General features: G+C 33.8%; 2 protein-coding genes across 8 annotated transcripts in view; both read left to right on the top strand.

The window, feature by feature from the left end:
- LOC108737595 (nucleolysin TIA-1) overlaps positions 1-13,206 on the top strand; it is a 744,862-nt gene that overhangs the window by 233,776 nt on the left and 497,880 nt on the right. The gene's annotated exons all lie outside the window — the stretch shown is intronic.
- The window catches only part of LOC108737579, a 36,667-nt gene that overhangs the window by 7,865 nt on the left and 15,596 nt on the right, over positions 1-13,206 (top strand). For all 3 annotated transcript variants that reach the window (XM_018470500.2, XM_018470502.2, XM_018470501.2), the window contains 2 exons: positions 6,888-7,125; positions 7,322-7,440. In XM_018470500.2, coding sequence (XP_018326002.1) covers positions 6,888-7,125; positions 7,322-7,440 — 357 coding nt within the window. The remainder of the gene's footprint in view (positions 1-6,887; positions 7,126-7,321; positions 7,441-13,206) is intronic.

The raw sequence follows: 13,206 nt of genomic DNA on the forward strand, positions 1-13,206 counted from the left end.
TACGATTTCAAAACCCCGTTTGTATATTACTGTTCAATATTTTAATACTTTTCGGTAAATATTTAAATATAAATGGTCAGGTTTTAAATATTTTAGTCGAAAACGCCAGTATTTGATAGCAATTGGTCTAACTAATGTCTCTTTATTTTTTTTCGACTAACCTAACAGCAAGATAAATAAAGGGTAGTCGTTATCACAAACAACTGCTGTTACTACTGCTGAAACCACAGCGCATTCTGTGCGGTAAAATTACATACTTAAAAAAAGTAAAAGACGAGGGGAGATACAATGATTAAGTCGATTAAATGAAATTTACTTAATTTTTAACCCTTGCACTTCAAAATTTAGCTCGAAAGAAGGTCTCATGGTCCGTATTAGGACCAGTATGAGCATTATGTGAATTAAGTTTGAAAACAACATTTATTTTATAAAAGAAAACTCTCCAGTCTGCTAGAGTTTAGATTTGTTTGTGAATTACTTTCTCTTCATTGTCCTGTTTCGACCTTAATTTCACTTTAATTGCCTTTAGGATTTCACGTAGGAAGACTTATCAGCAGGGAAGCTTTTTTAAGGGATAAATAAATATTTACCGGCAAAAGCAATTTCTTCTATATAGTTGTTTAATTTGATGGCCAGACTTCAGAGATTGATAAAGTATTTTGACTTAATCAGTCTCTTATTTACATGACGTAAATAGTAAACATTATAAGAAAATCAATACGGGCTCATCTAACCAAGGCCTGTAGGTAAAAAAGTTATAAAATACATGGATTTACGCATATGTACATAATGCGCTTTGATTCGTCAAAATTCGGTAGGTAAAAGCCCAGATATAATTTGATGTTGGAAGCTGATGGTTGATTGTAATTGTACCAGATAGTTGAATAAAGCATTGTGCTATTTTTACCCGATTTGTGAATATCGCGACCGTTTTACACAGGGATTTTCTATCTGCAGCAATTGAAAATGTCACATACAGGAAATATGTCACGAATTGCACACATTGCTAGTCACTGGAAACTAGACGTGAATGTAATCACATTTTATTTTATTCATAAACCGTGTATTCTGCCTCGTTGGTTATTTATCTAAAGCTAGAATGAGAAATGCGACTTACAAACCCACATTTTGTCCCTACAACTCCCACTAAAAAGACAAAAGACTGGGCCCATTAATTATATCTGAATGGAGGCATGTTTTTAAGTAGTAGAACATTTATCGAAAGGATTTGTACAGAACTGTGATGAGAAGATATTTGGTATATTTGTTAAACAATTAAATTTGCATCCATCTATCTTATGAATTTCCTTCCACAAAAATTCTGTAGCTGATTTTAGGTATCTAGGAAGTCGGAAGGAGTTGAAGGGATATAAAGCAGAGGATAGAGAAGGGTCGAGTCGCCTTCAATAAAAAGAAGTCAATTCTATGCTCGCGAACGGTTAATTTAGAAATTCGAAAAAGGGTGTATGTTTGGAGGACGGCGCTGTACGGGTGCGAAACATGGACAGTGGGCGCGACGGAGAGAGAAGGTTAGAAATGAAGAAGTATTAGAAAGAATACGAGAACAGAGGACTCTACGGAAGTCAATAAGAAATAGGCGAGATAGATTAATAGGACACCTTCTCAGGCACGAGGTTCTAGTTAGATGCAGAAACAGGAGTTAGGAGGGGTAGAGGTAGACCTAGATTAGATTACTGTTCGCAAATAGTTACGGATGTGGGTTGTTCTAGTTTTAGAAAGGATAGGAAAGAGTGAAGGTGCGTGTCCAACTAGTATTTAGGACTGACGACCTTATGATGATGATTTGTAGTCAAATAATAACTTCTCTTAAACCATTTTCCAAAAATCCATTCTAGATACATGTTAAAATTCAATAATTCAGTGTCCGTTCCAACAAATGAAACAAAAAACTGTTTTAATTAAGCACATTGCAAAAGTGCTTCATTATTTACACAACTCCAAGCGCCAAGCGAAAAAAAGCAATAAATATGCAGAATAACGATGAGTGACCTTGTTTGGAAAAAGCTGATTATATGAAATGAAACCGCTAACTATTCCAGGAATTCCATTTTACTGTGGAAATTCGAAAATGCCAGTGAAAAGTGACCCGATGCACGCATCAAATACTAATTAAATCACGAGTTGCACGTGTCCACTAGAATTTCAATAATTGCTTTAATATTGCTTTGCGTTGCTACGCAAAATTTAATAATGCCTAGTTATTTCAATAACGAAACCCTCGTTTTAATCTCATCAACCTTGACCTTAGTTGCACAGTGACAAAATTTCGCTCATTAATTGATTTCTATATTTCAACCTTCGAATGTTTACAGTTTATCTAGAACTCGTTCCCAAATTGTATAAGCCCGGGTCCATGGTTAAAAATCGAGTCGAAGTTTCCATAACGAATAATATAAAAGCAACAAATGTTATAAATTAGGCACTCTGTTATATCTCCTCATTTCTAACTATCTCTATCCACATCCATATTATTCGCCTGTAATACCACACCTTCCATGTTTCGCACCCGTACAGCGCCGCACTGCAGAGACACTCCTTTAACAATTTTTTTCGAATTTCTAAATTAGTCGTTCGCGAACATAGGAGTGACTTTTTTTTGTTGGAAATGACTCGACCTTACGCTATCCTCTATTTTGTATCTCCCCTGCTTTTTCCATTCTGAGTTATTTGACTCCTATCTTTATATTCGTTCGTTCCCTACTTTTTCTTCCCTTGTATACCAATATTTTTGACGTACTTTTATTTATTTTCATACAACACCGCTTTCATTTTATTTAAATCTAATTTCTAACTCCTCCTTGCTAGATGCTAATACTACAGTATCATCTGTAAATCTAAGGATACTAATCTTTTTCCCCTGTATATCTATTCCTACATATGTTGCATTTTAAATAAAAATTAATGAAATTATCCACTGTGCATTATTTTTTTTTGATATAATGAAATTTCATCTAGTAAAGATGAAAATTATTCAATGTTTCTAAAAGTTTTTCCGGCTGTCGTAATCCTTTACTCACAAAGCGGAACTCAAAACTAGATTTAGAATGTAATTCTGGATTTTGGTAATACAACTCAGAAACCATTGTCAAAGAGGCAATGGAGGGAAAACTAAACTGGAAAAGAAACTTTAGAAGTGGCTTTATTCTTTCGCTGAGTCATTACGTTTTCATTAAACTTTCAGCCGGTAAAAGTTGGAAATTTGTAAGAAGGGAAACGGTGGCATAATCGTGTTTCGAATAGAACATAAGGAGCACACAGGTAAGTAGAGTTCTCACTGTCTGAGGTGAAGAGAAGTTTCAAGTCCGTTCATTGTTTTAAGCTCCGCCGAAAGTAAAACTCCTGAATCGATATCGTTTTCGTTTAAAGAAAAGCGGAACAACGTGGGCGGCATTGTTAGTGTTGGTCTATGAGCGTATAAAGTTTGATGTTGCGCTTCGCTGCTCGAGAATATTGTTCGCTAGAATAAATTTTAATATGTATGTATTCGGAAACTTTCTAGAGGAACGCCTCCGAATGTACTCGGATTTTACGGCTTTGGAAACTTATTTATCTGTTCGGGGTTTCCAGTGACGAATTCATCTTTTTCTTTTTTTTTTTGTAACCAACAAAAACTAGTACTACTCAAAACTGGTGGTGAATGGTGACTTGGGCAAAAGAGCAACAAGACCTACGCCCAAAGCTCTTACATAAAGTGCACTAACCCTTAAAGCACCAATCGAAAGAAGTTGAATCCCTTTATGTTACAAATTACAAAGTATTTTTATAAAGTACCTCTTTTACTAAGCCTTAAGTATTCGAATTTGGGCAGAGCTTTCGTGCTTTTTATTTCAAAATGTGCCTCCAGACCTTTTACGGCTTGAATTACAATGCCTTCATGCCGTGAAAGATTCCGGAAGCACATTACATTTAATTAGAATGCTTTCAAACCCTGAAAGATCCGGAAGCACGTTTTGAAGTGCAAAGCACGAAAGCTCTGTCGATGAAACTAAATTATTGAGACCTGGCAGCCGAAATTCGACTTCAAATTCAACTTAAAACCATTTAAGTTGCATTTAAAATTACAGCGAACAGTTTGGTAGATAAAGCGCTCGACTAATAACGCACTTCCTATTTTGATATGTTATGGAGTTCATAGGTTTTTGAGCTTCCAATAATTGAAAACCAGAATTAGTTATACCAAAACTAACCGAACCCAATCCCAATACCAACCTAACGTTAGGCATTCTTTTTTATTACCATTCCAACAGTTAAACATTGAAGCCCTAACAGTACAAAACAAAAGTAACAAATGACTCACCGTTATAAATTAATAGGCCTTCTCCAATTATCCTCTCTTCCCGAAGCATCTATAACAAAATCCATTATTAACTTTACAAACTTAACAAACAATACTAATAGTAAAATACGAAAATATTGTATTTTATAGTTTATTGGGAAACTTTTAAGGCTGCGACCTTAAGTAGGGGAAAAATAGGTAAATTCTGGTTTTAATAAATACTGTTTAAAATAAATTAGGTCTTTCTTGCTTTTTTATTCGTATATGTAGTTGTATAGCACCCAAAGTAAATGCAGAATGAGGGTAAAGTCATTATTTAAAGAAGCGGTTGGCGAACAAATAAAATTAAACGCAAGGGCGGGTTTGCATGAAATAGTATTAGGTGTCGGTTCGCCCAGCAATGAAAACAGTTTGTGCTTTTCTCGGTCGTCTTTCGGAAAATTACTTAAGTAAATTACGACATTTCCTAAATTACTGTCGTAATAATTTGTTGATTTGTTTGGAGCGAAGAGGCTAACTTCAAGTACTAATTTAAGATGCTGCATATGCAACTATACAAAAATAGGTACAACTAAAAAATACCATTCCAAGTTAATCGGTTAAATATGATAATGAATTCTATTCAAAAAACGCTTTAAACCGTTTTTCTGCGATGGATTAAAAACACTTAATCGACTAAATTACATAGTTGAAACTTTAAAAAGGATCAACGTATTTACTGCGTAAAGCTTTGGGATATTTGCATAATTCAATTCCACCAGACAGAAAAGAAAAATTGTCTACTTGTTTAAATTAATAAAACATGAAAGGAAGTTTCAACTTGCTATTCTCAGGGGTGAGATAATAGAATTTAAAAGTAGTTGTGAGTTAGCTTAGCTTTTCTTATTATCTTGCAAGCTTTAACGAAATTAAAGCTCAGTATCGTAATAAAATTTGAAATGATTGCGCACATATATGCCACATTCTTGTTCAGTTGTGATACAGTTTAACTTTGACGCATTAAAAAAGTACATATTGGCGAAATGGCTGGAAGGGAAAACCTCGCTTGTCGATGACGTTAAGCAAAAGCAGCGAATTGAAAAGACGTTAGTTCTGACATTGATTAATGGCACACGAAATTTCATAGTTAGATTGTATCAAATAAATCTGTTGGGACTTTTCAGAGAGAAAATATGAAATATTGACGCAACACTATTCACATTATTCTAATATCAAGTACAGAATTTGCTTAAATTTTACTTTAAGAATATCGTTTTATATCACTAACTATAGGGTTGTTCGGAAAGTCATTTCGTTTTTTTTTGTGAAAATGAAAGACAGTTTTCCTATAATAAACAAATACTGTATTAAATTATATATTGACCGTTCTGGTCCAACACCTTTTGCCATCTTTCTGGTAGTAGCATAATTCCACGCTCATAAAATTTTTGGTCTTTGCTGGCAAAAAACTGATCGAGGAGGTTTTTGACCTCCTCATTTGAGGTGAAGGTTTTACCGTCTAAAAAATTTTGGAGTGACCGGAACAAATAATAATCCGATGGTGCCAGGTCTGGAGAATATGGTGGGTGTAGCATTGTATCCCATTCAAGCTGTAAAAGCTTTTGGCGAGTGACCAAACTTGTGTGAGGTCTCGCGTTGTCTTGGTGAAACACTACACCTTTCCTGTTGATTAGTTCTGACCTTTTCTGTTGAAGTGCATCATTCAGTTTGTCCAGCTGATGACAGTAGACTTCCGAATTAATCGTTGTGTTATCCGGTAAAAGCTCAAAAAAAACGATTCCTTTAAAATCCCACCAAACAGACAGCATCACCTTTTTTTGGTGAATATCGGCTTTGGAAATGGTTTGAGCCGGTTCATCTTTTTTGCTCCATGACCTCTTGCGTTTGACGTTGTTGTATACAACCCATTTTTCGTCCCCAGTGATGATGCGCTTCAAAAACGGATCATTTTCGTGACGTTTGAGAAGCGAATCGCAGACGTCAATGCGGCGACACAGATTTCTCTCTGTGAGAACATGGGGAACCCATACATCGAGCTTCGAGGATAATCCCAGGCCTTTCAAGTGGTCATAAACTGTTGAATTTGATAAATTTAACCTCAATCCGATCTCACGTGTTGTTATTCGCCGGTTCACATCAACTAATGCCTTTATCGCGTCTTTATCAGCTTCAACCGGCCTTCCCGAACGTGGTGCATCTTCGACATCAAAATTGCCGGATCGAAATTTAGCGAACCAGTTCTGGCACTGGCGTACTGTCAACACACCTTCTCCATACACATCAGTCAATTTCTTTCTGGCTTGAACAGCATTTTTACCCTTTCTGTAGTAAAACAGTAAGATATGTCGAAAATGCTGCTTATCGCTCTCCATATTTAAAAGGGCACCAACCAAAAACTACTGCGTAGAATTAATTGGAATTTTTCACACACAAGCCTTGCTATATGAGCTCTCAAAGCATATAAAAATTATACGGCTTAAATGTGAAGTTGGGTGCAAAAGAATACAATTAAATCCTCTGTCGGGAAAAAACGAAATGACTTTCCGAACAACCCTATAGATAAACAAAAATAATGACTTTTTCTTTTCAGAATGCGTTTGGGTCGGTTTAATAAAGATCGCCCAGTATATGGTACAGTTGTTCATAAAGCGCCGTCGCTGCGCTTTCAAGATATGGCTGGTCAAAAAGTTTTCGAAGAGGTAGCTCGAACCCTAGGGACTAATCGTTTTGCTGTTGAACCGAGACGGAGAGCGTCCTTCAGGCTAGGAGGTGGCCGAATTTCCCCCGTCAGATACTCTCCTTCAAGTGGAAGTTTTCAGCACCTCAAGGTAAACAATCGAAAAATCTTCACCTAATGTACTTACGAAACACAATGTTCTCGGTGATCAGCTTTTGATTTTGTTATTGTATCGACGCATTTGAAACTTGACTAGATATCCTGAAAAAACGTTTCCGGTGATCAATTTTTGATTTATTGCATCGTAAACTAAGAAATTGTATGTACAAAAACTGATTTTGTTCTAGGAACTTATTCGAACTGAAAGGGCCAGGGAACTTCAGGAGCAACGCATGGCTGAAGAAGTAGCAGCCAGAGCTGCTGCAAGAAAGCACTTAAGCGGGCATGGAAACTACAGAAATCCCACGTAAGTAATACCTGTTTAATGATATTAAATTTGTGGATTAATTAATCGGAAATTTTCACGGAATTTTCACGAAAGATTACCTAGGTTCTTGCTGCAATTCAAACAATCTTGTTAATGGGTTCTTAGTGTTTTTATTTATTAGTGAAAAAGATAAAATCGTCAATCATATCCGCTTAATTTCAGTCAGTGTGATGCGTGCGGATTGGACTTCTTTTGAAAATTACTCTACATGGAGTTATTTCTTTTATGTTTCTTAATCACGAGGCATTTTCCTAACTTTCACGTTTTTACGGTTACATACCTGAAACGAAGCAAGGGATTATGAAGTGTTTATTTTGCGTTACTTTTCTGAATAAGAATTGCTCGATCAGCCGACGTAAAACCGATATTTTGGCACCCAGTTAATGGACCCATTACTTATCAATTTTGACACGGGAAACTTAATCATAAAGTTATAATAAAACAGCTGCTATTGATTGATGATTATACACTTCCTAAAAATATTATAAAGGAAGTATCGGCCTACTTGAGCTATCATTTTAATGTCACTTTCAGATTATGTTGACCTTTTCAGATGCCAGTATATCCGAAGAAAAATAATAATTTTGAAAAATCTATTAAGAACTTCTGTACAGATTAAATAGTTTAATAGTAGAAAATCTATTATCAATGAAAATTGATCTATGCGTACTTGATATTACGAAGTGCCTTTTACATCATATTTATAGGAATTATCTACACTAATATTTTAAAGGGGGTGAAGTCGGGGGCGTTAACTACTGGAAAACGATGTCTTGCATACTTACAATTTCGAAGAAAATAAATAAAAAGTGTTTTGAAAATGTCAGTCGAAATAAAACTAGTCGTAAAACGGATTCAAGAAAATATTTTTCTCGCTTTAACAGCGTATTTTTATTTACCATTCAAATAAGCAGCAGATTTACTGATATATCTATTCTGCGTGTCGTATTGTCGTATTTGATATGATACTTTTTGAACTGACATCTAACATAAACTACTTGTGTCCTTATGTGAGAGATTTAAATGCTTAGCTGAATCGCTGCGAAATAATCCTATTGAATGAACAAAATAAAACAAGACTGTAATCTTCTTTGCGTCCTACGTTTTGATCTCCGTTAAAATATATATACAAATATATATATATCTTACACATTGCAAAACTGAATAAAACGGATGCATAATATGTATTTATTCGCTCCACGAAGTTATTTCGCTCACAAACTTCCTCTAAAGAAAACGGCTACATCATCCGACAATAGTTCCACGTATCAAACTTTACAGTTTGATCAAGAACAAAGGTGTTTGCTTTACAATGGCATTTAAACAAAGACAACTTTAGGAAACCCGTTTAATAAAACAATTGTCAGAATTAAACCTAGCGTAAGCTCAATAGTCACTAAATATAGGAATAGAGAGACACATATTAATTTTCCACTGTAGGAAAATCAGACTAGCACTTGACCTGATACTGTTCTTGATCAATTTTCCTTGAAATACCAACTATAAGATGAAAACTGTGCGATATCTGTTACTAGAAATGTATTGTAACCTATATGCAGAGATGTGAAATACTTGCATTTAAAATGCAAATACAAAATAAAAAATACCAGTTTTTATATTGCATTTAAATACTTTTTTGAGAAACGCATTTTGTATTTTATTTAAAATACTTTACCAAACGTATTTTCTATTTGTAAAATGGTTAAAAAAAAGTGTTTTGAAAATACGTATTTTGCATTTGACATTTAAAATACAAAAGGGAAATCTATTTTGTATTTTACATTTAAAATAACAAATCAAAAAGGTATTTGCATTTTGTATTTAAATACTTTAAAAAAAACATTTTGCACATTTCTAGTAATAGTAATAGTTATTTTACGACCGAATAAAGCTTGCTGCAAAATCTACTTTTTGCTAAAGAACAAAAACGACTTTTAGATACAACAAAATATTTATATTATCATTATGTAAATTCTCCTTTCTTCAAGAGCGTTTCAAACTTTATTTTCTAGGTTTCATTCCACTATAATGCAATTTAAATGACAAAGTGTATTAGCGATTTGCATCAGTTTTAAGCTATGTTCAGACGGGAGGACATCACAAACGCGTTCATCGCGCGATGATACGCCTAAAAACCGTATATACATTGCTGTCGTATATTTTAATGCATGGAGTTGAATTGTATCTCTACAAATGTGTACCTATATGTATTATAGTTGAGTATTATAGGTAGACGACCTTTGATATTTCAGTACCTTTAAAATATTCTCAAATCCAAATATAGCTACTTCGTCTTCGTATTGAATGGCAAGCGTGGGAGATTGTAGGAATGTAAAGATAGAATTAACTGAATTCAATCGATAGTAATTGTACACACAAGTAAACTACTTTATTTCGAATTGCATCGGTCTCGACAGTCGATTGAAGTGTTCTCGTTAAATTCAATACGTTTCTCGAATATCATTTGATTTCGCTCATTCAAGTCTGAAAATGTTTGCTTTCGAAAGTACAATTCTTTATGTTATATAACTTTTGATTTATCCCTTATATGTTATCCTTTTTCTTCTATTAAACGCTACCGTTGTACTGCTTTGTTTTTATTTCTTTAAATGTGCATTCAATAATTCCTGTATGTCTTAAATATTTCGATCGATCATTATAAAATTTTGTACACACATTGTCAGGAGTATAAAAAAAAGAGGGAAAAAAATACTGTTCCCGAGGGATAGAAAAATTAGTTTTATATGGTCGTACGTGATTTTTGACAAGTATTTGGGACATCAACACGAACGAAGCGGCGGGTAAAATCTAGTTAATGATAAAATGACAAAATGCTTCACTTTACTGGGAATTAATAGTTATAAATTTCAGACAGTACAGTTTTGACATTTACATATGTATTACAGTTGAAAATATCGTACCAGCCCACACCGTACTGTAAATCAAAAATAATTGTAAGGATTTTAATATTGCAAACATTGATTATTCGGCTGGGAGACAATTTTAAACGAATGGCAGAACGAGTAGGACGAAATTAATTACCGAAATAATGGAAATTGCTTTATAATATTGAATTTGGAAAGTAAATACAAATCCAGTGGAATTTATGAACGAAATTTGAAACCGTGGAAATGAGAAGAAGACGAATATTTAGTAAAGAAAGCTTTTTATTGCATGATCTTGTACTTGTATAAAAATCTAGCTGTAATGCCCGCCGTTGCCAGGCTAAAAATAGATCACATTTGAGGAAATTTTGCGAGGATTTTAAGACATTTCAAAAAATGGTGGAGCATTCAAGAATTTTCGACAAAATCTTTAGGAAATTTCTAACAATTCGAGAACGTTTTTGGACATTCTGTCATGTTCGTACGTACATCGCTACTCAGTTAGTGAATTTCGAAACATTTTTAGTTTTCTTATATGAGAAGCCGAGGTGTCAAAAAGAGATTTTCACCACATTATTTGAAGTTTTTGTGCTGTTTCTAAAGAAACTAAATAGAAGTATTGATGATTCGCTTTCTCAATGAGCTTAGAATCTTGTGTAGGTAGTTTGCGAGGATATAATGCTCTTGCTCTAAACGGCACAACGGCCAAAGCCAAGTCACTTGGGGATTACTGTTGGACTTAAAGTCAGCCGGTCTCGAAATAAGGGATTTACACTATCATTGCCTTAAAGCTTTTAATTCGTTAACTTTGTTTTCCAATTAATGGAAAAAAATACGTAAGATAAATAACATATATCACAAAAAATACTACAAACGGCACAGTGAACTCCATCTGTAGCACGATGCTACATTTTAGGATTACGTATTTTTGCGACGCGCTGATGAGATCGAAAAAGATCGAAATTGCGATCCGCGTCTGGCAGTTTCGACAGAATACAGACCACTTCGCATTATTTCAACATATATCATAATTTTTAAAACGACCTAACGTACTGTTATATAGATATAGATTAGTTTTACGACGTAAACGCATAATGAGTTTGAAATTTTGTACACACTTTGTTAGGGGTACATAAAAGGGTATGGGGCACCATTTATCCAGAAAAAGAATACTGTTCCCGAAGAATAGAAAAAATTACTTTTATATGATTGTCGATGATCTTTGAGACGTGTTTACTAGGTACCTAATCAGCGCGAGTTAAACCGCGGATAAAAAAAGGTAGTCGTGTTATAAAATTTTAGGTTTCTATGTAAAACATATTAAAGTTATGCAACAATAATATCAATTATATCATCTTAGATGTCTCATTTCCCACTTTCATATTCTAGGAAAAATCCTCTTTTTACGTGATTATTTTTGTATCACTAAGTAGTAATAACTTACATCACCATTTCGCGAACAGCGTGATAATAAAATTTTTTCTGGGATCTTGTTGGTTAATTATTTTTTTCGTTGTGTAATAATGAATTTACATAAACTTCTAGGATCTAAAAGCTCCCACTTTAATATCGTCTAAAACAACGTGACGCTAGTATTACGACAAATTATAAAATGCCATTTGCAGGCCATGGTAACACAAAGTTATTATTTATAGTGAAACTTCGAAATTAATACCGAAACTGAAACTAATATTTAATGCTTGAAATGTAAAGTACCTATAAATGTGTCCAATTATCAAACGGTAAATATCAGGGTTTAAGACTGATAAATTTAGTTTGTCGTTGGTTCTAGCTGCACTAAAAACTTTTTGGCCATTGCTACACACAAAACACATCAATCAACTCGTAATGTAGTGGAAAACTATGTAAATTTTGAAGTTTAACAGTAACACAAAACGAAGTAGCCCTCCAAATTCCTTTCGGTGAGTTCAACTACGTACTATTCCTGTTTCGGCGAATAGTAAAAGGACTCTGATACTGAATTAAATTAAATGCCTCACTTTTTTTTTTTAACAAAGTAGCGGTAGGTTTAACTCTCTTATAATAGGATCAAACAAAAGTTTAAAAAATATGCTCATAATCTAAAGAAATAAATTCATTAATATGATATCGACGTAAATGCTTTAGCAAAAAATATTTAATGAGATAAAAAGTTTCGTATTACGTAGAATTTATAGGGGAATTTTGAAACAAAAGGTATTTACATAATAAGGACGAATAAAATTAAAATTCAAAAATGCTAAACATGTTTTGCTAAATTGTATTTATAATAAAAACTTAGCGATAATTTAAAACAATGGAAAACCCCGATAAAAAAAGGTGAATATATAATATTATAAACTGGGTGAATATTAGAGAAATGGAATGGAAATTGTTAAGGGTAACAGGACTAATGAGATTTTTCCAGAATGACAATTTTGTTACGCGTTATTCAGAGGGACGCAGTCGTTGTCACAAATCACTTGTTGACTTTTGATATAAAAGTCAAGTTTGAATGCGTGGGCTTTTCAGAAAAGTTAGATCACCCTAAATTACGCTGGGTAGCTTTTTTTTATGCATTTATATATCTGCTCGGAAAGTCATACCGTCCGCTTATAGACGAATTTTCTCCAAATAAAAATCCCCGCCTGTTTTTCTTTTCACGTTTTACTGATACTCAAATTTTTAGCAAGCAGTTCTATTTAAAGCATAACGACAACAAAGAATTAAACTTAAACGAAAATATTTTCATTAATAAGCTACAACAGGTAACTGTATTTAAAAAAAAAAAGGAAAAAAGGAAAATAAATAATTAAGATACGAAGATAATCAGCTTTTTATAAGACAGCAGAATTTAATAATAAAAAGCTGATTATCTTCG

This window comes from Agrilus planipennis, unplaced genomic scaffold, assembly GCF_000699045.2.
Source record: "Agrilus planipennis isolate EAB-ADULT unplaced genomic scaffold, Apla_2.0 scaffold15, whole genome shotgun sequence".
NCBI classification, from domain to species: domain Eukaryota; kingdom Metazoa; phylum Arthropoda; class Insecta; order Coleoptera; family Buprestidae; genus Agrilus; species Agrilus planipennis.